Below are 23,585 nucleotides of genomic sequence, written 5' to 3'. Positions count from 1 at the left end.
TTCAAGACAATCAAGTCTCTTCTTCAACCCCCTGCTGAACTCATCTATTTTTCACACCACAAGAACATATAATGCCATCACCCTCTTCAGTAACAAAATACAAGCGATACAACAGCATATTGATGATACCAAGCCTGCATCACCTCTTGAACCCAGTCCTATCCAGAAAAATGTTATAATTACTTTTCTTATGAAGATGATACCCTACTATTGTCCTTCATCAAAGCTGTCTCTTTAAGTGCTCTCTGACCCCTTCTTATCAATGTCAAGGCCTCTCTCACATAACACATCATCCCAGAAGCTCTCAAGACAGGCCATATACTTCCACGTCAACAGAAACCTACACTAAACTAGGGCAGGTGAAATTTTAATTGAACCATCATAATTGGCATCATTTTGGTAATTTTGTGTAACGCAGTTTATGCACAATTACCAAGATAATGCCATTTCTCCACTTCGCATGAAGAAAATCCAGGAAAAAATCATTACACAAGAAGCACAGAAACAACATGATTGTTATGAAAGCAAGCTGCATCTTTCCAACACAAAAGCAGTTCTTCAATACCGACAGTATGAAAATAATTCAGGTTCAATTATTCACTGGATTGGAACCGTTGGTTACTTTTTCTGAATGTGAATCTATAATTCCTATGGTGAGTAGCAGCTCCTTTAATGCAAATGATTGTAAATTAAACTAAAAAATACATTTTGAATTTAATTTTTACCCAAAGGCATTGGGTAATTTTTGAGCATGAAACACATTTGTACTTGTTACTCCACAGTAGGAAAGTCTCATAAAAGCTGGAAGGCTACTGTAAATAGTGTAGCAAATTGTTCTTCCTACCAGAAAGACTCCTCCCTTCAGTCTGTTCATCCCTTGGTAATTTTGGATTTGTATTTTGAGTGGAATGCATCACTCTCTTTTTGTCTGCCATCTCTGCTGCCTCCACACCCTTGGAACGATAAGTTCAATGCAGTTTTGTTTTGTTTTGTTTGAGAAAGGGCAGGCACCAATATTTTTGCACCTTTTTTTATATGGCCTGCAGTTTGGCATAGGGACCATTTTGGGATTGATGGTTCCTCATTTATATATTAGTGGACCACCGACCGCTCTGCCATGGGGATGCAGTAAATATCTCCATCCCCATGATGAAGGAACCACCTGCAAAATGTAAAAATGACTGCCATGAACCAATGACAGAAACTGTTGTCACTGGAGTTCCTGTCAGTGCATTGCACTGTTTGGTGCAGGGCTGCATCACTAAGACCCAATTCTGCACCCAAAAATATTCTTTTTTATTTTCAAAAAGAAAATCCAGGAAAGGGAATGCCTAAGTCTCACTGACTTCCTTTCCTATATGATTTCTCTTGCCCAGAGGTGCACAAGTCATCGCGCCATGCACAATGATAAACCAGAGAGGTTTGAATATTGTCTGACAGTGACACCAAAGTCCTCTTCCAAGTGCTAACCCATATATAAAGCAAAGAAGATGGTCTCAAATATGGAGGTTTCTGTCAAGAAAGTGGCCACTGGCATTACACCCTCTTCAGAAACACAACTTATCTGATGCATCCACCAGTGGGCAGGAAGAGTGTTGTAAGAAGGGTTGCCTTTGGCTCAACAGCACCACCACCAAAACCAAAGTTTAATATGGGGGTCATAACAACTTTCCCGCTGGGCCGGCGGGCGATCTTCAAAAGATCGCCCGCTGGCCCAGCGGGAAAGCCCCTGCAAAGAGGAAGCCAGCTCCGAATGGAGCCGGCGGATTTGCAGGGGTGCGATGGGTGCAGTGGCACCCGTCGCGATTTTCAGTGTCTGCAAAGCAGACACTGAAAATCTTTGTGGGGCCCTGTTAGGGTGCCCCTGCACTGCCCATGCCAGTGGCATGGGCAGTGCAGGGGGTCCCCAGGGGCCCCACAACACCCGTTCCCGCCAGCCTGGTTCTGGTGGTGAAAACCGCCAGAAACAGGCTGGCGGGAAGGGGGTCGGAATCCCCATGGCGGCGCTGCAAGCAGCGCCGCCATGGAGGATTCACTGGGCCAGGGGTAAACCGGCGGGAAACCGCCGGTTCCCCTTTTCTGACCGCGGCTTTACCGCCGCTGTCAGAATTGCCCATGAAGCACCACCAGCCTGTTGGTGGTGCTTCCGCGGCCCTCTGCCCTGGCGGTTTCAAACCGCCAGGGTCAGAATGAGGGCCTATGTCTCTTAGTGCTGCAGTCATGAAGAGCAGCGAGTCTGAAATCAAATTGTCCCAGCAGAAAACCAAATCTTTACATGACTTTCAAGAATAGGAATATCTGATTTTCTGGAAGTAAGTAAGATATCCTTCATTCCCTAGGTTGCTTCCATATAAGCATCACTGACAACGTCCTAAGGAGGACCATGGTCTAGTTAGCCACGGGGGTTCCTAAAATTAATCTGTCCCTTCTCCCATTGATCGGACATTTATTCACATGTTTTAAAGCACAATATGATCTGGGCTCATTACTGTGTGATAGACAGCCAATTTAAACTCATTTGAACTGTTATTTTCACTATACACTGCACTAAGCACTCCACTGTTCACTTCATCCTGTACTGTAGGGTCTTGTTTGCTCAGAGAGGAATTGATAATAATACATTTTAAGTGAGATTGAATAACTGATAATACATCTAAAAGCAGATATATTGATGTTTTGTATTTATGTTTCATCTATGCTGCCTGTTTGATGAATACCAAAATAGTTTAAGATAAAAATAATTTAATAATACCTCATTTACACCTTACATTGTTTAAGGGTATTTCCCAAAGGAACGACTATGTTTCCACTGTTCCACTGATCAGGTTCCCAGGGTTTATGGGCCAGCTCCAAATATGGTTGATGACTTCTGGAAGTAGGAGTGAAACAAGAAGTTGAGCTTATTCCAGAGGAGGAGGTTGTTGTGGCTGCTCTTCTTTTGGACACATCAGCTTTATCATCTGCAGCAAGGAAATGGAAGGGAACTCTATCATCTTCTATCCTTCCGATTACCTTCATACGGATTGGAACCCCACCCATACCTGGCCACCGGAAATGAAGTAAAAGCAGGGTTCCTGAAAGGCTTGAAAGTGAGGAAGGTGATGATGAGCCAGTGATTGTTGGTGTGGAAAGTGGCACAGTAGAAGTACATCTCAACTTTCTTAAATTTGCTCTGGTCGTATACTTCCCCCCAACACCTCCTGCTTTTGTCTACATCAAGGCCCCAAAAACCACAATAAACACCAGCCCTGCAAATGTCACCTTAGAGCAGTGGTTTTCAAATTTGTTTATGCCGTGCCCCCCATTGGGAAAAATTAAATCATCAACCCCTGCCCTCAGACTTTTTCATAACTATTCTATTAAGTTGGCAATGTTTAAACATATTTAAGCATTGCAGTTAAGTTCTATTACATTTTTAAAAATGCTATAAACATTTTTCTGCTTAAAACAAAGCACTATTTTCTGCATAATCCTTCTTTTGGCCAGAGCCTGGCACCCTCACCAGGATAACTTGAGGCCCCCTTATGGGGGCCCACCCCTCAGCTTGAAGACCCCTGCCCTAGAGAAAGGTGAGGACAGCTGCCTAGCTTCATTCAACAGGTTCTTCAGGCTATAGCACAGCAAGAAAACTCCTCTCTCAAGTTTGGGACCTGTTTTCTCTTGGGCCGCATGAAGAGCTTATGACATGAGTGCTCAATTTGACACAAAAACTTTTTCATGGTAAATCAGGTGGACTCTATAATACCAGGGCTAACCGGTCCATCTGAAAAATCAACACAAAGCTATGTGGGAAAAGCACCTCAAAAACATAGCTGCTTGAAGTGAGAGAGAAGTTATTCAACTGACATAAGGAGGTAGTGGTGAGGAAGAAGAGAATGTCCGTTTACATGTACATTACTGCACATTGAAAGTGATACAAGAGAATAAAGCAATTTCTAACTGCTGGTCTCAAAGCTGATGATACTTTGTAGGACATTCAGCAGCATGCAACAGTTGTGATATTTACCATGGAGAAATCACATATGGCTCTCAACATCTTGGACAAACGTAATACTAAAGTTTAGAAATGGCTTGAACTAAGAGGTCTCAGCATAATATTATTTGTCCTTGACGCTTGAGAGATCTATGTTTAGCACATTGATAACCCTAATTATGCAGGAGAAGAAACCATCAACAACATACTAGCCACCTGTTAAAGAAGTTGCTCTCATTTTAGAAAAAGTTCAATGCCCAGAAGCAGTTGAGGAAAATTTAGCCTGCTAAGAAAGTACCTGTAAAACATCTAATACAGATTGGTATAAAGAATTACAACGTACAACCAGGTATCAGTTATCACAAAGAGAATTTGAACAAAATTTGGAGATAGCAATTATTCATATGTGTTTATGAGAATATCCCTTTTTTATGTACAAGTCTTCAAACAACTAACTGTAGCTTCTTTAAATTGTTCCAAACTACAATGTACATTAGGCACAATAATTATCTTATGACATAAGTTGAATGAAAAAAAGGTCTACAGGAGAAATAATGGTGTATGAGTGGTCAAATGGTGCAGATCGAACTAACAGCAACCAAAATGCCCAATAAATTGTGACCAATTTTAAAACAGTGAAAGACAAGACAGGTCAAAATGTTCATTTATCAAATAAATCCAAAGGAGTGTATGTGTATAATGTCAAAATCATTTAGTAGCCAATATATCTTTTTGCCATAGACTGTCAACAGCTTTTCAACCCTATGGTTTTATATGGGCCATTGTAAGGAAATGCCTCCTTGGCATGGTTTCCCCCTGACTTTTTGCCTTTGCTGATGCTATGTTTTGAATTGAAAGTGTGCTGAGGCCTGCTAACCAGGCCCCAGCACCAGTGTTCTTTCCCTAACCTGTACTTTTGTTTCCACAATTGGCACACCCTGGCATCCAGGTAAGTCCCTTGTAACTGGTACCTCTGGTACCAAGGGCCCTGATGCTCTAAGGGCTGCAGCATGTCTTATGCCACCCTGGAGACCCCTCACTCAGCACAGACACACTGCTTACCAGCTTGTGTGTGCTAGTGAGAACAAAATGAGTAAGTCAACATGGCACTCCCCTCAGGGTGCCATGCCAGCCTCTCACTGCCTATGCAGTATAGGTAAGACACCCCTCTAGCAGGCCTTACAGCCCTAAGGCAGGGTGCACTATACATAGGCATGAGCACTGTGCCCCTACAGTGTCTAAGCCAAACCTTAGACATTGTAAGTGCAGGGTAGCCATAAGAGTATATGGTCTGGGAGTCTGTCAAACACAAACTCCACAGCACCATAATGGCTACACTGAAAACTGGGAAGTTTGGTATCAGACTTCTCAGCACAATGAATGCACACTGATGCCAGTGTACATTTTATTGTGAAATACACCCCAGAGGGCACCTTAGAGGTGCCCCCTGAAACCTAAACCGACAATCTGTGTAGGCTGACTGGTTCCAGCAGCCTGCCACACTAGAGACATGTTGCTGGCCCCATGGGGAGAGTGCCTTTGTCACTCTGAGGCCAGTAACAAAGCCTGCACTGGGTGGAGATGCTAACACCTCCCCCAGGCAGGAGCTGTAACACCTGGCGGTGAGCCTCAAAGGCTCACCCCTTTGTTCCAGCACCGCAGGACACTCCAGCTAGTGGAGTTGCCCGCCCCCTCCGGCCACGGCCCCCACTTTTGGCAGCAAGGCCGGAGAAAATAATGAGAAAAACAAGGAGGAGTCACTGGCCAGTCAGTACAGCCCCTAAGGTGTCCTGAGCTGAAGTGACTCTAACTTTTAGAAATCCTCCATCTTGCAGATGGAGGATTCCCCCAATAGGATTAGGGATGTGAACCCCTCCCCTTGGGAGGAGGCACAAAGAGGGTGTACTCACCCTCAGGACTAGTAGCCATTGGCTACTAACCCCCCAGACCTAAACACGCCCTTAAATTTAGTATTTAAGGGCTTCCTTGAACCTAAGAATTTAGATTCCTGAAACTACAAGAAGAAGAGGACTGCTGAGCTGAAAAACCCCTGCAGAGGAAGAACAGAAGACACCAACTGCTTTGGCCCCAGACTCACCGGCCTGTCTCCTGCCTTCCAAAGAAACCTGCTCCAGCAACGCTTTCCAAGGGACCAGCGAACTCTGAATCCTCTGAGGACTGCCCTGCTTCAAGAAAGACAAGAAACTCCTGAGGACAGCGGCACTGCTCCAAAAGAACTGCAACTTTGTTTCAAGGAGCAGATTTAAAGACCCCTGAAACTCCCCGCAAGAAGCGTGAGACTTGCAACACTGCACCCGGCGACCCCGACTCGACTGATGGAGAACCAACACCTCAGGGAGGACCCTCCGGCGACTCCAAGACTGTGAGTAACCAAAGTTGTCCCCCCCTGAGCCCCCACAGCGACGCCTGCAGAGGGAATCCCGAGGCTCCCCCTGACCGCGACTGCCTGAACTCCATTTCCCGACAGCTGGAAAAGACCCTGCACCCGCAGCCCCCAGCACCGGAAGGAACGGAACTCCTGTGCAGGAGTGACCCCCAGGAGGCCCTCTCCCTTGCCCAGGTGGTGGCTACCCTGAGGAGCCCCCCCCTTGCCTGCCTGCATCGCTGAAGAGACCGCTTGGTCTCGCATAGGAAACTATTGGAAACCCGACGCTTGTTCCCACACTGCACCCGGCCGCCCCCGCGCTGCTGAGGGTGTACTTTTTGTGCTGACTCGTGTCCCCCCCGGTGCCCTACAAAACCCCACTGGTCTGCCCTCTGAAGACGCGGGTACTTACCTGCTGGCAGACTGGAACCGGGGCACTCCCTTCTCTCCATTATAGCCTATGTGGTTTGGGCACCTCTTTGACCTTTGTACCTGACCGGCCCTGAGCTGCTGGTGTGATAACTTTGGGGTTGCTCTGAACCCCCAACGGTGGGCTACCTTGGACCCAAAACTGAAACCTGTAAGTGACTTACTTACCTGTTAAAACTAACATTACTTTACCTCCCCCAGGAACTGTGAAAATTGCAGTGTCCACTTTTAAAACAGCTATTTGTGTTTTATGTAAAAAGTATAAATGCTAATGTAATGATTCAAAGTTCCTAAAGTACTTACCTGCAATACCTTTCAAATGAGATATTACATGTAGAATTTGAACCTGTGGTTCTTAAAATAAACTAAGAAAAGATATTTTTCTATAACAAAACCTATTGGCTGGATTTGTCTCTGAGTGTGTGTTCCTCATTTATTGCCTGTGTGTATGTACAACAAATGCTTAACACTACTCCTTTGATAAGCCTACTGCTCGACCACACTACCACAAAATAGAGCATTGGTATTATCTCTTTTTGCCACTATCTTACCTCTAAGGGGAACCCTTGGACTCTGTGCATGCTGTTCCTTACTTTGAAATAGCACATACAGAGCCAACTTCCTACAGCCATCGTCAGGATGTGAACATTCAGAGCACAACGTACATATTAGAGCATCACAAAACAAAGGAAATACCAAATAAAAAAAAAATACAAAAACCTGGGCTATCAAATTACCAAGTATCCAGTGATTAGAATATCTATAATTCAATTGAAATAGGGCAAAGTCAGGAGAAAAAGTCTGAGTACATTAGTAAAAAAAAATGTGAGCATTCCCATGTGTATAAAAAATTACAGAAAACAATGTTTCAATCCAGTTACCTGCAAGTTATAGAAAAGTAGAAACGGCATGTCACCAATCCAAAAACAGGATACTTGTGAAAACTAATTAATAAAGATTTTGGGAAAAGTAAATTAGAACTTACATGGAGTACCATGGATGAGGAATGATGCCTGACCATAAAGTCAGCCAAAGTCAAGGTTCCAGTGAATGTGCCTCTACCACATTAGGTAAATGTCAAAGATTGATTATTGTCAAATTTGAGGGCAACCCATAGGAAACACAATAGGTAATGAAGATTAAATTTGATCAAATAATTTTGGATGCATGTAGCATTACTGAGGAAAATGAGTCATGGTGGGGTCCCAGTGATGAATGTGTAAACATTATCATCCTGAAAAGTCTATGGCCTGTAGAGCTACCTCAGAGGGGAGTTAATCCCATCTGAGGTAGCTCCATAAGGTGCCTTCTGGGTTTTTTGGAATCCGGAAGATACAGTAGGTGGTAATATCTGTGTGGTTAGTGAGAGAAATAAAGGAATGACAATGGTCTAGGGAATGGAGTAGGGAGGTATAACCTGCGACATGTAATTATAAAAATAAAAATAATAAAAGGACAACAATCCCAGGCAAGCGTGTCAGTAAATCATATCACATAAGGAAATAATAACAAGAGTAAACATAGTTCAGAGAGGCTCATGGGGAAAGTGCTAGAGAATAATAGACTGCATGAATAGAGCAGCATAACCACTACAAACTCCTTGTATAGAATGAAATTATCAGTGGATAGCATTATTTGGAAGAAACGCAAGACATTTGTCCCATCCAGATAAATACAGGCACTTCTGCCATAGAAAAAACAACTAATGAGAATAGCAGTCAGTTTAAAGATAAGAAATTAAAGTGGTCATGCATAAGATATGTATCACATGTATACAATTCAAAAGCACAAACCTATGTACAGGTAGGAGTCCATATGTAGTAAAGAGGGGATGTAAACGTAATTAAATATTGCACAGTAACAAGAAAACCAATAACAAACTGAAATAAATCAGTGCAGTCACAGTAAAATCAAGGAGAAGCAGAACATCAGACAAATTTAATTCCACTCATCTAAGGTGTTGAGACCCTGGGTGGTTGCTGTACCTCTCATAATCCACCTAGTTGTGCACCTATTAAGCAGGTACTGGATTTTACCCCACTAGATGTAGTTTAACCTGGTCTATGATATGCCTCTTGAGTTCAGTTTCTGAATGGCCCCTTGCCATTTAATTTTCTACCAAAGTTGCATTTTCGATTTTTCCCTAATACAACTTTTGTGTTGAATTGTAGGGTCCTTTACATTTTGTGATGTCTGGCCGGTATTGAGTAATTCACATGGGTACCAAGTCACATATACAATATTGGTAGAAAAAGAATTTGAAAAATGTGTATGCTGACTACTTTGAAAATTATAGTCTGTGTTGTCTGTGGGCACTATGAACAATTCGAACATTTGAAATGCCCAGTCATGGGCGTCAACCCTACTACCAATACAGTAGTGGCCTGTAAGGCTGTGCATCTCATTGCCCTTCCTAAATGATCACCCATGTTTCTCCCTCTGTGGAAGAAAATTAAAGCGGAGTCGTAGGCTAACCCACTAGCAGTGAAAATAGTGCAGTATTTTTGGCAGTCAACACCTTTTTGAGCAGCACAGGCCTATCAATGATTTCGTAACTCAAATGAGAGGAGATTCAACTACCACATTTATGACAAAGGAGGTGGACAAATGGCATTAGTACAGTGCCTGAATTCTACTCCCTTTTTAGATTGTAACACAGGAGGTTAGCAAGGCGGATAGAACAATGAGCCAAGCCATTTCAGTGTCGCACCTGCTGTAGGAACATTTGCAAAAGGTAGAGCAAATATTTTGCAATGTCAACGAAGAAGCAGCTGCTTTCTTCAGCAGCATAATCTTTTACTGGAAAACTAATCAAATGCTGCAAAATGATTGTGTCCTCCCAAGAGTACAGCTGTACCATGGTAAAAAAAACACACACTAGCCACTTTCATTCCTTTCTAAGAATTGTGTGTCTCAATTTACAAGACCTGTACCGAACATCAGGTACTCTGGAAGAATGATTGCAAATTTTAGGTCAGGGTAAATCTAAAGTATAGCTTTCATCCTCCACAAAGGGGACTCTGTTGGCTCGCAGTCTCTGAATTGGCAACCAAAACTATAGCCAGCTGCTACTTAATCCACAGTAACAACAGCTTCAAGTTCATGGTCAACCTCTGTGATGGATTGAGTTCGTAGGTTAGGAATTAAACTAAGTGCACATGTGCAGGCAATATAGGCAAAGCAAGTGGTGGCACCAATGACAATTCAAAAGATTATCCAAGGCAATCTGCATTGCCCAATTGAGGTGTACCTGAATCAAGACCCATTGACCTATTGACGAGGAAGAACGAACAATGACCAAATTCAGCAGGCGGGCAACGAAGTCTCTAGCATACTGATAGCTATTGTATATTTGGAACTTGTCCTCAATTGAATTAGGGCAGTTGTCACAGTCGGAAGGACCCGTCTCTCTCCTCACAACATGCAGGGATTTATGATGGTTAAAAGACTTCATTCCAAAAAATTATAATGCTTCTCAAGACACAATCATAGATGAGAGGAATTGGTCTGACTTCACTAGTAGGGTGAGTGAGCTTCCTCTAGGCGATAAAACACAACAATGGATATGACTGCTTTATTAATTATATGTAAATATTTGCAGAACCATCTCTTGTTTCCCCAAGGAATAAATAAGACAGAGGCCCTGATTCCAACCCTGGCGGACATGGACCGCCAGGGTGGAGGGACACGAAAGCACCGCCAACAGGCTGGCGGTGCTTCAATGCCCATTCTGACCGCGGCGGTAAAGCCGCGGTCAGAAAGGGGGATCCGGCGGTTTCCCGCCGGAATACCCCTGCATGGGCTGAATCGATTCCGCCCCCCTTCCCGCCATCCTGTTTCTGGCGGTTTTTACCGCCAGGAACAGGATGGCGAGAACGGGTGTCGTGTGGCCCCTGGGGGCCCCTGCACTGCCCATGCCACTGGCATGGGCAGTGCAGGGGCCCCCTAACAGGGCCCCATAAAGATTTTCACTGTCTGCATTGCAGACAGTGAAAATCGCGACGGGTGCAACTGCACCCGTCGCACCCCTGCAACTCCGCCAGCTCCATTCCGAACCGGCTTCATTGTTGCAGGGCCTTTCCCGCTGGGCCGGCGGGCGCTCTTTTGGCGGTTGCCCGCCGGCCCAGCGGGAAAGCCAGAATGGCCTCCGTGGTCTTTTGACCGCGGAGCAGCCAAATGGCGGTGACCGCATGGCGGGCGGCTACTGCCGCCCGCCGCGGTCAGAATGACCGCCAGAGTGTTGTTCCATTTCTTCTCCTGGGGAAACAATAAATGGTTCTGCAAATAACTTGGTGGTAGAACCTAACGGACTACTTGCATCTGATTATGTAGACAATGCCAGGCAAGAGACTATCTATCTATCTATCTATCTATCTATCTATCTATCTATCTATCTATCTATCTATCTATCTATCTATCTATCTATCTATCTATCTATCTATCTGTCTATCTATCTATCTATCTATTCATCTATCTATCTATCTATCTCTCTCTCTACATCTGTTTTCGACAGTAGCAGTCGCTACCATGTAGTAATAATCAGGTTTTTGTGGGAGATGGATTTTTTGATTTGCTAATAACTTTGGGGCAGTTTGAAGAATCATCACAAAACTTTACAAAAGAAGGATACATCACATCAGCTTCTTCCTGGAAAGATTTGTGGTGATCCGTTAAACCAACAAAAGGCAGAAAGCTAGATCTTTACTCAGAAAGCATGCTCACTTTCATTTGGTATAACTCTTTCAGTAGCTTTTGAAAAATTAAGGTTCACAATTTATTGATATCTAGAGATGCAGGACTACCGCATGACCTGCAGAACAAAATATAAGATCAGAAAGGCTGCCTCACATCAACAAAGATGTCTTGCATTTTAGAACTCAGGGACTCTGCCCTCTGTCCTGAAAAAAAATCATGACTCCCTAGGCCTTGTGGTGAGTCACAGAGAGAAGGGGGACAAAATAAAAAAAAGGGTTTTTTTTCATTAGCTCAGAATAAGCTTAAAAAAAGGACTGGGCCCCTGTCTGTTTCAATTAGATTCCACCATGGTGGACCAGGGACTGGCAGGGGTCCTCACATCATTATTTTAAGGAAAGGAGGAAGCGTGGTGCCACTTCCCTGAGCCATTTATTGGTCCATGGACCATGTACCATGGACCCCAGCCATAGTTTTTTTTTGGGGGGAGGGGCATGTACACCCCCATGCCTGATCTGCATGATGGCCTCATCCCCCAGGCCAGATGGCAGGCAGTGTCCCAGTGACTTCATCCCCCCAAGACACTGCAGTGTTTTCTGGCAGTGAACACATTCCTAACTCCATGCCTGTGCTCTTGTAGGCAGAGAACACAGGTCTGCTCCTGCAATGTGGGAGCAACAATGGAAGCTGCTCCTGCTGGTTCAGAGCAAATCAGTGAATCTTGCTCCTACCAACACCCAAAATAGGTGCCTACAGGTGAGCCAGCTGGGTCATGGGTCCATGAGCCTTCCCAGTGACCCCTAGGGATCTCAATTGTGTGGAAGCCTGGTTGGGACCTACAGAAAAAAAATATAAAGTGTGACAGCACCACTGGAGTTGGCTCCCTGTACTGCCATTTTATTTTTTTTAAAAAGCTGGTGAATCATAAGCGGGACCAGGGCACCAAGGATATAAAAAAAAAATAACATTCAAATCAAGGAGGCATGGCCTCGCAACTTCATTACTGAAGTGGGCAGGCCGATCATTCTATATTCACTGCTCCCTCCTGGGAGTGCCCCATAATGCCCTGTGTGTTTTAAAAAAAAAATATTTTAGCATTGTCATGGTGCCCCAAAGAGAGGCAGGTATGAGGTATGCCAACATCAATTTATAAAAGATTTGTGGGGGGTTGAAATTAGAAAAGCAGCCACTAAAGTAAATAAACTCTAACTCTTCTGGGCCATTGAATGAATGAGACCACTAGAGCTTACCATAATTTTTAAAGTACCCCGAGCTGGAGCTTCAACTGGCGTCTAGGGGCACCTTGTGGTTGCTTCTGTGGTTGTATTTCGTGGCCTGAAGTGTCTTAAAGAAAGACTCAAAAACACATTCAAGTTTGCTTGGAATAAAAGTGCTTTAAATATGTTTTTGGCAAGTATTGTTATGCATTACCATATGTGTATCTGTACGTATTACTTTGCAATATGGTTAGTGATACATTATTGTGGTGTATTTTTTTCAAAGCCAATAGGGCAGCTTTTTATAGGTTAATGTGCTGATGCCTTCTGAAAGCCAATAGGCTAGCTGTAAGAAATTGGGTTACTGGTTGAGGGGGGTAAAACCCTACTCAAGTAGCAATCACGATTACTGTCAGGGTGAAACACAAGCAGATCCCAAATTAACAAGTGTTTAGCCCTCTGGTATCTTGCCACAAAAGCAGTCATGCTTAACATAGAGGCAATGTGTTAAGTATTTGTGCATCACTTCAAACAGTAACAAAGTAAAAACACAACTAAAAAAAAGCCTGCAGCAGGTTAGAGAAATAGAATAAAATGTAATGGAATATTTAAGACTAAAATCACAAAAATCCAATCAGTAGAATGAAGATATACAATTCTAAAGATCTAAGTGAAAATAGTGCCTAAAAGCACAAAGTGCCAAATGTGGTTATCTTGTTGCACCAGACCGGTGAAATGTCACAAGTACAGTCAGATGATGATATAGTGTGGGCCAGATACAGGGACCAAGTTGCTGAAAAAAGAAACTTAAATCCTGGTTGCAGAGCACTGAAAGATCCCACACCAAGGAAGTCCAGTGCAGCAGCATTTCCTAGAAGCTGCAGCCTGCGATGTGAGATCCTGCATAGAAGAGCATTGTGCAGGGGAAGTTCCAATGAAACTGTTGGCAAGGTTTGCAAAGCAAGATTCTGTGTCGACGTTGAGGATAGACAAAAGGCTTGTGATGCAAAGTCCTGTGTCTGGGGGGCTTTGTGCAGTCATAGGTCTGATGAGCTGTGACCTGTGATGCAAGGTCCTGTGTAAGCGATGAGTTGTGCAAAGGTGGTGCCAATGTGGAGCTGCAAGGAGATGCAGTGCACTGAGTTGGTTCTGCCAAGAGACCACAGCTGGCTGGCAGAGCATCTTCAGGCCAACCTCCAAGGGTCCAGAACTGAGGTGGCACCACTTGGGGTGGGGCAAAACTCACAGCAGGCAGAGTTCAGTTGTTGGCCATTCCTGTCTGAGGCTGTGATCAGTAGGCCAGCTAGATAGCCCTTGGAGTGACTCTGATGGTCCTCGTTTCAGGATGCAGGTCCTGTCCTTCTTACTCAGGCAGCAGTGCAGTAGAGTAGCACAGCAGCAAAATAGCAGTCCTTCTTGCAAAGGAGCACCACCACAGTCCATCTGAGTTTTTCATCGGTTTAGAGCTATACTGACATTTTGGGTTTAAGGGTCCAATATGTATACCCTGTGCCATCTTTAAATAAGAGAAGGTTCCTGAGGTTTCCACCCCCAGAGGTGTTTGGAATTTCCTCCCTCCCTGCCCTCTTCCCAGCTTGTCAAGGGACACAAAAGACAAATGTCAATCCCTTTGTGAGTGTGCTGAGGTGGAGTATTTGTGTGTGTAGGAGACAGCTCCATCCCCCTCTCAAGGTAGGGATGGTCTATCCTGCAACACCTATTTCCCCTTTGTCTTACTGTCTGGGAGCAATACACAAAGAACAACTGCATCTAGTCATGTGATCCGGGATACAGGTTGCAGACTCTAAATGGTTAGGACATAAAATGCTAACTTTTTAAAAGTGGCATTTTCAGAATTTTGACTGAAAATCTGACTTTACATTTATAGAGGTTTTAAAGAGAGTTTTAAATTACAATTCTTTAGACACCAAACTTAGCATTCCTAATGGCTCCCAATTGAAATGTTTTACTTGTTGACTGTAATAAGGTAACCCCATATTATCCTACGGGAGAGGTAGGCCTTGCAGTAGTGGGAATTTAAGAATTTTTCACACACCAGGACATGTAAAACTTATACCCTACCTTTTATATTAACTGAACCTTGCCCTCTGGGGCCTACCTTAGGCATGTATTATATGCACTAAAAGGATGGTTTAGGGCTGGCAAAAGCTTTATTTCGTTAGGGTGAAATTACAGATCAAAACTGCAGTACAGGCTGCAATAGCAGGCCTAAGATATGTTTATTAAGTGTGTGGCAAAATGGGTGATGCAAGCCCACTAGTAGCGTTTAATTTGCAGGCACTGGATATAAGCAGTACCATAAATTAGGAACTTATAACTAAACTAAATATGCCAATCAGGTGTAAGCCATTATACCATGTTTTGGGGAGACAGCACAAGAACGTTAGCACTGGTTAGCAGTGGTAAAGTGCCCAGAACCCTAATGCCAACAAAACCAAATTCAGAAAAGCAAGAGGGGTAAAGGTCAAATGTTTGCCAGTGGCCCTGCAGAGAGAGGTAAATCTAACAATGACCATGTACAGCCCTCAGCTGACTTTTGGCTAGATTTACTCTATAGAAATCCCATCTACATGCATATATACATACATGTTCTCGTGCAATGAGCCCTCAGCCTCTCACCCCGCCCTGCAACAGGGTACTGTGTTTTAGAAGGTGGACATTGACAGCACTCTCTGTCCACTATAAGAGAGTTTTACGATGAGTGAGACTCGCGGCAGAAGACCATACATCAGGCAGCACTAAAAGTGAAAAATCCAGGGGATTTACTGACTCAGAATCCACTTTCCCACAGTCCTAATATTCCAGGTTGTCACAAATTGTAAGCTTTAAGTGGAAGCAAACATGTTTGGGCGTGAATTCATGGAGATCAGCTGTCTCTATTTCTATTCACTGTGGACATTTCCCCACTTTTTCTGGTCATAAAATCCTTTTTCTCACAAACTAGAGTACACAAACGATTGTAAGCGCAAAGCAGCACATGATGATAGTAGGAAAGAGAAGCAGCATTGCTTATTGACAAATCTTCAGCTGCAACAGCGAGATAACATAAATCCTGATTAAAATCAAAGACACCTGCATCAGAACCCTTGTATTACTGCTAATCCACGTTTCATACAAAACTATTACCCCTTCATCAGTGTAGTGTCTCATTAAGGGCTCTGAAATTGTTCAATGGTGACACATCAGTGCTATATCCAACGGCAGAAGAAAATAATTAGAATGTCATTGTAAGGGCAGACTGCAGCATCTTTTTTCAATGCTGCTTGACTTTATCAACTCAAGCATTCACTAGTGTAAGTTAGCCCTAGCACTGACAAAGGCTTTTAGTCCTGCAATGCAAAACTCTCGGGCAAGCTAACAAGGCAATCTTGCAACATGCGTTTTACGTTACGGTTTCATAGTGAATGTTGCATAAAAGCATGATATTGCAAATAGTAAATTAAAATAGTCTGAAAGATAATGCATACCTGGGGTCTTAGGCACTGTGACATTGATTTCTCTGACTCCTTTGCCTACAAAAGAAAAAACAACCCTAAATATGTAATAATTTGAACAGAATTTAGTTTTACAAAGTATTTAAATGTTTTGCTAAAAGCAACAGCAATTTGAAAATCTTATCAGACATGCAAGTCTTGATGTGTACAAACTATGTGCTACATTCACTAGACAGAATCTTCCTATTGTAATAATCATGACTATAATGCCTCCTCGCCCGTCTCACGGTATATATAACTAGGGCAACCTGAATAAACGACCTAACACGGCGCCCTTCTGCCATGATTTTACAAATGAAAAGCTACCTTCCAAGATTCCTATGCCTTTCTTCTATTCTGTGGACGTATTATCTTCCAAACAGAAGAAAATATTTTATTTTTGTCCTTTTGTTGAGATTTCTTAAATCTTTTGTTTCTTATCCCTGAAGGTCAGTTTCAGTGCTCTCCGGCAGGCTTTTCAGTTTTCTTCATCTTGCCAAGCAGAAGGAACTGATTTCTAAATCTTTTTTAAAACTCGCTAAGCGGTCATATGAAGGTTGGACGGTATTTCTATTTGTTTCAACCCGCTTTAGAGCACATATTTGGAAAATGTCTTATTTTATCTAATGCACTCAGCAATGTGGTTCGTTTTTAGAAATACTTGAGCCTGATTCTCAGATTGACGCTCCCATGGACTTCGTGAATCATAATACCTTTATGCTAGGCAACATTCTTAAGCGAGATGTTTTAATTCATTCCAGCAGTTTGTTCAGAATGAAGGATTACACGCTCAAGAAAGCGTGGAAGATCCGTCCCTGCCACTTGACAGCCCATTCTCCTATGGAGCTGGAAGCTTCGTCCACAATGAAGATGCTTCAGCAGATTATTGAAAAAAACTGGAATCCCAAGAGGATCTTGTATGCAACCCTTGCAGACTAAGAAGTCAGGGGTTGTTTTCTGCAGGAATATATGTTCTCTGAATTGTTGTAACATTTGAGAAACAGTTTAGGATTTTCAAATTCAACTCCAGTAGGAGATGATGGGGACTTTTTCTTTTCATCCAATGTCATCAATGGAGGAAAGTGGATCAGCAATCCTTTCTGAGAATTTTTGCCAGAGGGTAGGCATTAGAGGACTTTGCAGAGGAAATCCCAGCTTCATGAAGACTGCCAGTCATTCAGCAATCAATCAAAAAATATTTATAGAGCATGGCTAATCACCTGTGAGAGTATCCAGCACTGAGAACAGAGCTGCTAAGTGGTTTAGTTGAGTAGCCAGGTCTTGAGTCATTTCCTGAGTTCCAGAAGAGAGGATGAGGTCTGCAGGTGAAGAGAGGGAATTGTTACAGGATTTTCCTGCCAGTTAGGAGAAGGAATGTCCTCCACTGTTGCTTCAGCGGATGCAGGGGGTGAGAGAGAGAGGGAAATGAAATTCAGGTTTTGGAAGGTAGGTGGGAATTCAGGTGGTGGTTGCTGTATGCTGGTCCTTGATTGTGAAGGGCCTTGTAGGTGTGAATCTACATCTTAAATTGACATCTCTTCGGAATTGGGAGTCAGTGGAGATTATTGAGGGGGTGGGGATGTGGGTCCCTTTGTGGATGTGAAGGATGAGTCTGGCTGATTAATTCTGTATGGTCTGCAGTCTCTTCAGGAGGTGTGTGGTGATTCCTATGTAGAGTGTGTTGAAATAGTCCAGCCAACTGGTGACTAGGGCTTGAGTGGCAGTTTGTCTGGTGTTGACAGGGAGCCATTTGAAGATATGATGGAGCATGCCAAGAATTAGGAAGCAGGCGGAGGAGACACTGGTGATCTGGTTTTTCATGGTGAGCTCACTGTCCAGGATGATGCCACGTTTGCAAGCATGGTCTGTTAGATAGGGTGCTACTCCCAGTTCAGTAGGCAGCAAGAAGTCGTTTTAATGGGAGGTGTTGTTCCCAAAGCTCACCACTTCAGTTTTCTCTGTGTTGAGTTTTAGGCAGTTGTTATTCATCCAGTCAGTAATGCCTGTCATGCACCTGCAGAAGTTGGCCTCCGTGATGGAGGGGTATTTTGATAGCGACAGGATGGGTGTTGTCCGTTTAGGATATGATGCTCATTCCATGAGTTCTGATAATATTGGCCTAGAGGGTCATGTAGATGATGAGCACTGTAGGGCTTGAAATACAGCTTTTAGAAGCACCACAAATTATGTTCTTGGGTTACAAGGTGAAAGGTGGTAGATGGATTCCGTGGGTTCTTCTGTTAAGGAAGGATGCAGTCCTTTTGAGGGTGTCTCCTTGGATTCCGATGCAATCAAGTCTCTTGATGGGATTTGGCGGGATACTGTGTTGAATGCCTCTGAGTAGTCGAGGAGGATCAGGGCGGCAATTTCTCCGCAGTCAAAGAGGGTTCTGAGTTGAAGCGATTGTGGGGCTTTGGTGCTGTGGTTGGTGCAGAATTGAGATTCGGAAGAGTTGGAAAGTAGTTTATTAGTAGGTGCAGGTAGGTACCTACAGCTAATAAGAACACCACACCCACAAATAAGGTCCACTCAAATAAAATAATCCTTGCTCAACCCTTTGTAGCTTGGCTGATGAGCAGTAAGTCCCCTTAGGAGACAGGTGTCTAAAGCACTTAATATGAACAAAACAGTAAATAAGTAAGACACAACACACAATAAAAATCCTAAAACAATTTACAATAGAGAAACTTTGTTCTTTAAAGTACCAAAACAACAAAAATCCAATATAGGGAACCAGAGATATGAATTTTTCAATATTAGACGTAAACATGTGCTTTCTAGTACTAAAAAGTGAAAACCACGAACCACCACTATCTGAACGCACTGGACAGGGATGAAGTCCAAATTTTAGGCCATCCACGATGGAGCACAGGTTGGTTATAATGAATGGTTGGGGCAGTCAAGTTTTTAAAGTCACACAATCAAGTTTTTTTAGCTTTTTCTCTCAACGCCAAGAGAGTCTCCTCGGCAGGCCGGGTTGCAGTTCGACAATGGCAGCTTGCTTCAGCACAATACCTCAGTGATTCCTGAAGGTCTGGGTTCTCATTGTCGATGGTGAAGAGCTCCAGAACTTCAGCGGGAAAAACCTACATTTCAGACCAAGTCACGGTTCGATGTCACTTGCCTGACTCTCAAAGTCGGGTTGGTCACCTTATGGAGCTTTTTACCAAAAATTCTCTAAATAGTTCTAAACTTCTGGATCTTCTTACAGAAGGTCCTTTTAGAGCCTTGAAGTGTCCACAACAGCAGCTAAGGTTCTAGAAGCTCCGAGTTGCTCCTTGGAGGGTTGGGAGTACAATCCCCACAATGCATCTGAGTAAGCCCAGTTTAGATGGTCAGCTGGGCTTGTCTTTGCAGGAGTTGATGCAGGTGACTCTTGGCAGCTCCTTTGAGCTTGTTGCTCTCAGGAAGCCCACTCCTTATTTTTTTTAAGCCAAGTAAAGAATCATTTGTGAAACCCAAAGTGTGCAGCAGGTGCAGTCCTTCGGAGTGCAGTCCTCTTATTGTGCAGACCAGGGCTTCAGCAGGTCAGTCCTTCTCTTGATGTTTCCAGGCAGGATTCTGAATTGCTGGTCCTCTCTCCCATATTTATCCAGGTTTGTGGGCTGACCAGTAGATGGGGCACCCCTGACCAATGGGATACAGAGTGCCACCCTCAGTGATAACAACTTCCTTAGAAGTCCTGCATATTTGTGTCAGTGAAAGCACTTCCACAAAAACCCAAAATGGAGACATTCTCTCTTGGAGGTTCAGGTCTGGCTAACCCAACCACAGGTGTTGCTAACTTTTCCCTACACCCCCCATCCAGCCCCATTTGTAATATAATTAGAGAGGCTCCCTTCTGACTAGGGGTGAAGGAAGTGCAGTTGGACCTAGGTCTCTCAACATCTGTCCTTCTCCCTTTGAAGACCAGTTTGGCTACCCAGCCATCTTACTGTGCTGACATCTGCAACAGCAGATCTCCTCCCACCAGTAGGTCCCTTTGTCTAAGCCCAGGCTACTTCACATCTCATCAGTGCAGCTTGGCTCAGCCTGTCAAAGGCTGACCAATCAGGAGAGGCTGCTGCAAGGCTAATTTGAGGAAATCAGTCCTAAAACTATTTTCCTGCAATAGCTGTAATACATCTAACCTTGTGAAGTTGTTACATTTATCATAGCTATTATTTTGACACTTTGAATGATTGCTCTACCTCACTCCTGTCAAAAGTTAGACTTTATTTAAAGTTTAATAAACCCTTCCCACGTTAGCCCATAGACCTAGAAGTGCTACAATGGGGAAAATGAAATTTACAGTTTTTCCCTCACCAGGGCATTTAAAATATTTTATAATGTCTCTGCTCATTTGTACAATGCACCCTATCCTTGGGGCACCAAGGGTAGATATTAGGGATGAGTTATATGTAAAAATAAGAAGATAATTTAATACTTTGAAAGTACATTTAATTCCAAGTTCCTATTAGGGCATAGTTCTATCTTAAAAGCATCCTGCAAAGCAGGGCTGGCTTTAAAATGACTACAGATACCACAGGAGTGCATCCTAAGGGGCATATTTACAAGAAACTGATGCATGAGTGCTAATGTGCCAGTTTTCTTGAGTCACACATGCCCCACCTAACGAAACCATGGGTGCCCAGTATTTACAATACAGCTCACCATGGCTCATGTTAAGCCAGTAGCATCAACATTTCCACTCTATTGTGGTGCTTTGCTGCACTAGCTTCAAAACATTTCACACTAGTGCAGCAAAGTGCAAGGATGCCCATTGATTAAAATGGGTGTGTAACTTTAACGCCTGCTTTGAGCAGACATTAAAAATGACGCCAAAAATGGCGTTGTGAAATCTTGTAAATTTTAATGTGTCATTTTTGTGGGACTCCTAACGTTGGAACACCTCCTTGCATGCAATTATACCTGATGCCGGCATAATGAGGCACAAGAGGTCGCAAAGTGGCACAGTGCATGCATTGAGCCACTTTGTAAAGTGGGTGTGGTGAAAATTGCCTTCTTAAGCCACATTACCGTAAACAAAAGACATTAGTGTGGAGCAAGGAGGCGCTAGGGCCTTGTAAAATCTGGTCCTAAGTGCCTTAAGTCCTCTGGGGTATCAAACCTACTTGCCCTACCATAGACTCGGGACTTACAGGTGGGTAGTCAGAGCCAAATGTAATTATGCCTCATTGCCATATATCTTTTACTTATAGGATTGGCCCCTGGCCTTGTCAGCACAGCCAAGGGCAAAATCAGAGTCATTAACCATCAGTATCAGTCAAAAAATGCGAGTCATCAGGGTAAAAAGGATGACTTTCGAACAGGAGGTGTCCAGAAGATTGTTAATCTCCGGATTTTCTTTGAGTTGTTGGTTGATGGCCTTTTTGAGGACTTTGGTGGGAAAGAGGGGCAGAGAGATGGGATGGTAATTCTTGAGCTCACTGGGGTTAGCGGAAGGTTTCCTTAGAAAGGGTTTGACTTCTGTGTGTTTCCATACTTTGAGGAAGGTGGCCATGGTTATGGATGAGTTGGAAGTGGTAGTAAGCTCGCTGCTGGTCATCTTGCTCCCGAAGTTGAAAATGTGGTGAGGACAGGGGTCCGTGGGTGCTCCTGAGTGGACAGCATTCATGATGGCTACAGTGTTTTGTCTGGTGAGCTAGTCCAAGGTGGGAAGCAGGTGGTCACAGATAGCATCATGGTATGCATCTGTGGGAGCGAGGAGGTTGAGGGTGTCAGTGGAGGTGGGTTAGGATTCAAAGTCTTGTAAATGGTGGAGATCTTGTGGAAGAAGTCTGCCAGGGTGTCGCAGAGTTCCTGAGATAGGGTGATAATGTTTTCAGGGGCTGAGGGGTTAGAGAACTCTCTGATGATGTTGAAGATTTATTTGCTGTGGTTAGAGCTGGCATTGATGCGGTTGGCCAAGGCACTCCTCTTGGTCTCCTTCTTAAGTCGGTGGTATTGGTTGAGGGACAGATTGAAGCTGGCTCAGTCTATTGGCTATTTGCTGGTGCGCTATTTCCTTTCTCGTCAGTTGCAGTTGTGTTTTGTGGTTCTCAGTTCCATGGTGCACCAACTGTCCTGTTTGGAGGGTCTTAATTGCTAAGCTCTCATCACAGTTTTCAAGGATGTAGTGACATCAGATAAAATTGACAAGAACATTGACGTTGCCATTATGAGATCCTATACAGCCTTGAATTTTGCCATCCAGGCTACTTCATATGCTGCTTACAGGATCCCCTGTAGACTTTCAAGTACTAGCAAACCATATGCAGGAGGGAGCGGATTGTTCATCAGGCCTCTCGATGATGTAGCAACAGGTTTTCTTTTGGATATCCATTTTAATGGCCTTTTCTCAGCAGCTGCATCATATTGTACATCCATGCCAGCATGTAGACAGATCTAGAAGCCATCTTGGAATACTGATGCTTCTCAGGCATCAGTCCTAATGAAACTGACTTTTGAAGGTTTCACATTTTCTGGAAAGCAACTTAAGAACATGGTTAAAAAGTTGGTTGTGATAAAAAACACTTATGAACCCAGCTTTTCTAGTGGATACAGATTTTGTACCAAGAGAATGTTTGGCCCAGTGGTAGCTAAGTCTAATACTCAACACTTTTACTCAAGGTGTTGTGGCTGGGGAATCCTTCTAATAGACAAAGCCCAAACCCAATCTGCTGTTTCCTCTATAACGTAGTCTTTCTTAAAACATTGCTATAAAATAAAACTCCATTTGTGGGGTTGCATTCTCATCTTTCAAGAATTTTGGAAATCTATATTATCACATATTTAGGCTCTTCATATTGTAAAGTTAGGCAATCCAATCCAATTTCAAGAAACTAACAAACAAATAATTTTGTGAGACTCCTCTTCCTCAGTGTGCAGCTCAACAGCAAACTCTTTTGAAGTGTATGCAAGATTTACAGCCGAATCCACCATTTTCTGGGTTTCAAACGCAAAGAGATGTCACAACTTCTATTCACATAAGACTTCTAAAGATTATCGACCTGTCCTACATGTCAATGTTTCCATTTGAAAATGTATCCAAGAGTTTAGAAATTCCATACATTTTCCTTGAGGGGAAAACATTTAAGTGTTCAGAGTGTTATCCTTTGGTCTGACATACATCGGTGCCAAAGGTATTTACAAACCTCCTAGTGCCGCCACTGACAGGTATACTACATGAACATGGAAATCAAATGTATCTATACTTGTTTTGTTGGCTAATTGCATCTTCCTTCTGAAAGATAAACACATCTGTATAACAAGTCTGCAAAGTTCTTCATGAGAATGGGTTCCTTATGAATTTCAAGAAATCCCACATTGATCCACCACAGTCTCTGCAGTTCATAGGAGCTTTTGTCAAATGGATCTAGGACCGGTGATCTTTCCAGAGAACAGAACAAACA

General features: G+C 43.4%; 1 protein-coding gene across 1 annotated transcript in view; it reads right to left on the bottom strand.

Annotated features, from left to right (window-relative positions):
- Positions 1 to 23,585, bottom strand: part of CSMD1 (CUB and Sushi multiple domains 1) — a 5,088,256-nt gene that overhangs the window by 116,680 nt on the left and 4,947,991 nt on the right. Inside the window, exon 65 of the mRNA XM_069235813.1 lies at positions 16,186 to 16,230. Coding sequence (XP_069091914.1) covers positions 16,186 to 16,230 — 45 coding nt within the window. The remainder of the gene's footprint in view (positions 1 to 16,185; positions 16,231 to 23,585) is intronic.

This window comes from Pleurodeles waltl, chromosome 5 (assembly GCF_031143425.1).
Source record: "Pleurodeles waltl isolate 20211129_DDA chromosome 5, aPleWal1.hap1.20221129, whole genome shotgun sequence".
Lineage (NCBI taxonomy): Eukaryota > Metazoa > Chordata > Amphibia > Caudata > Salamandridae > Pleurodeles > Pleurodeles waltl.
The sequence above is the reverse complement of the archived record's forward strand: the minus strand, read 5'-3'. Positions and strand labels throughout refer to the sequence as shown.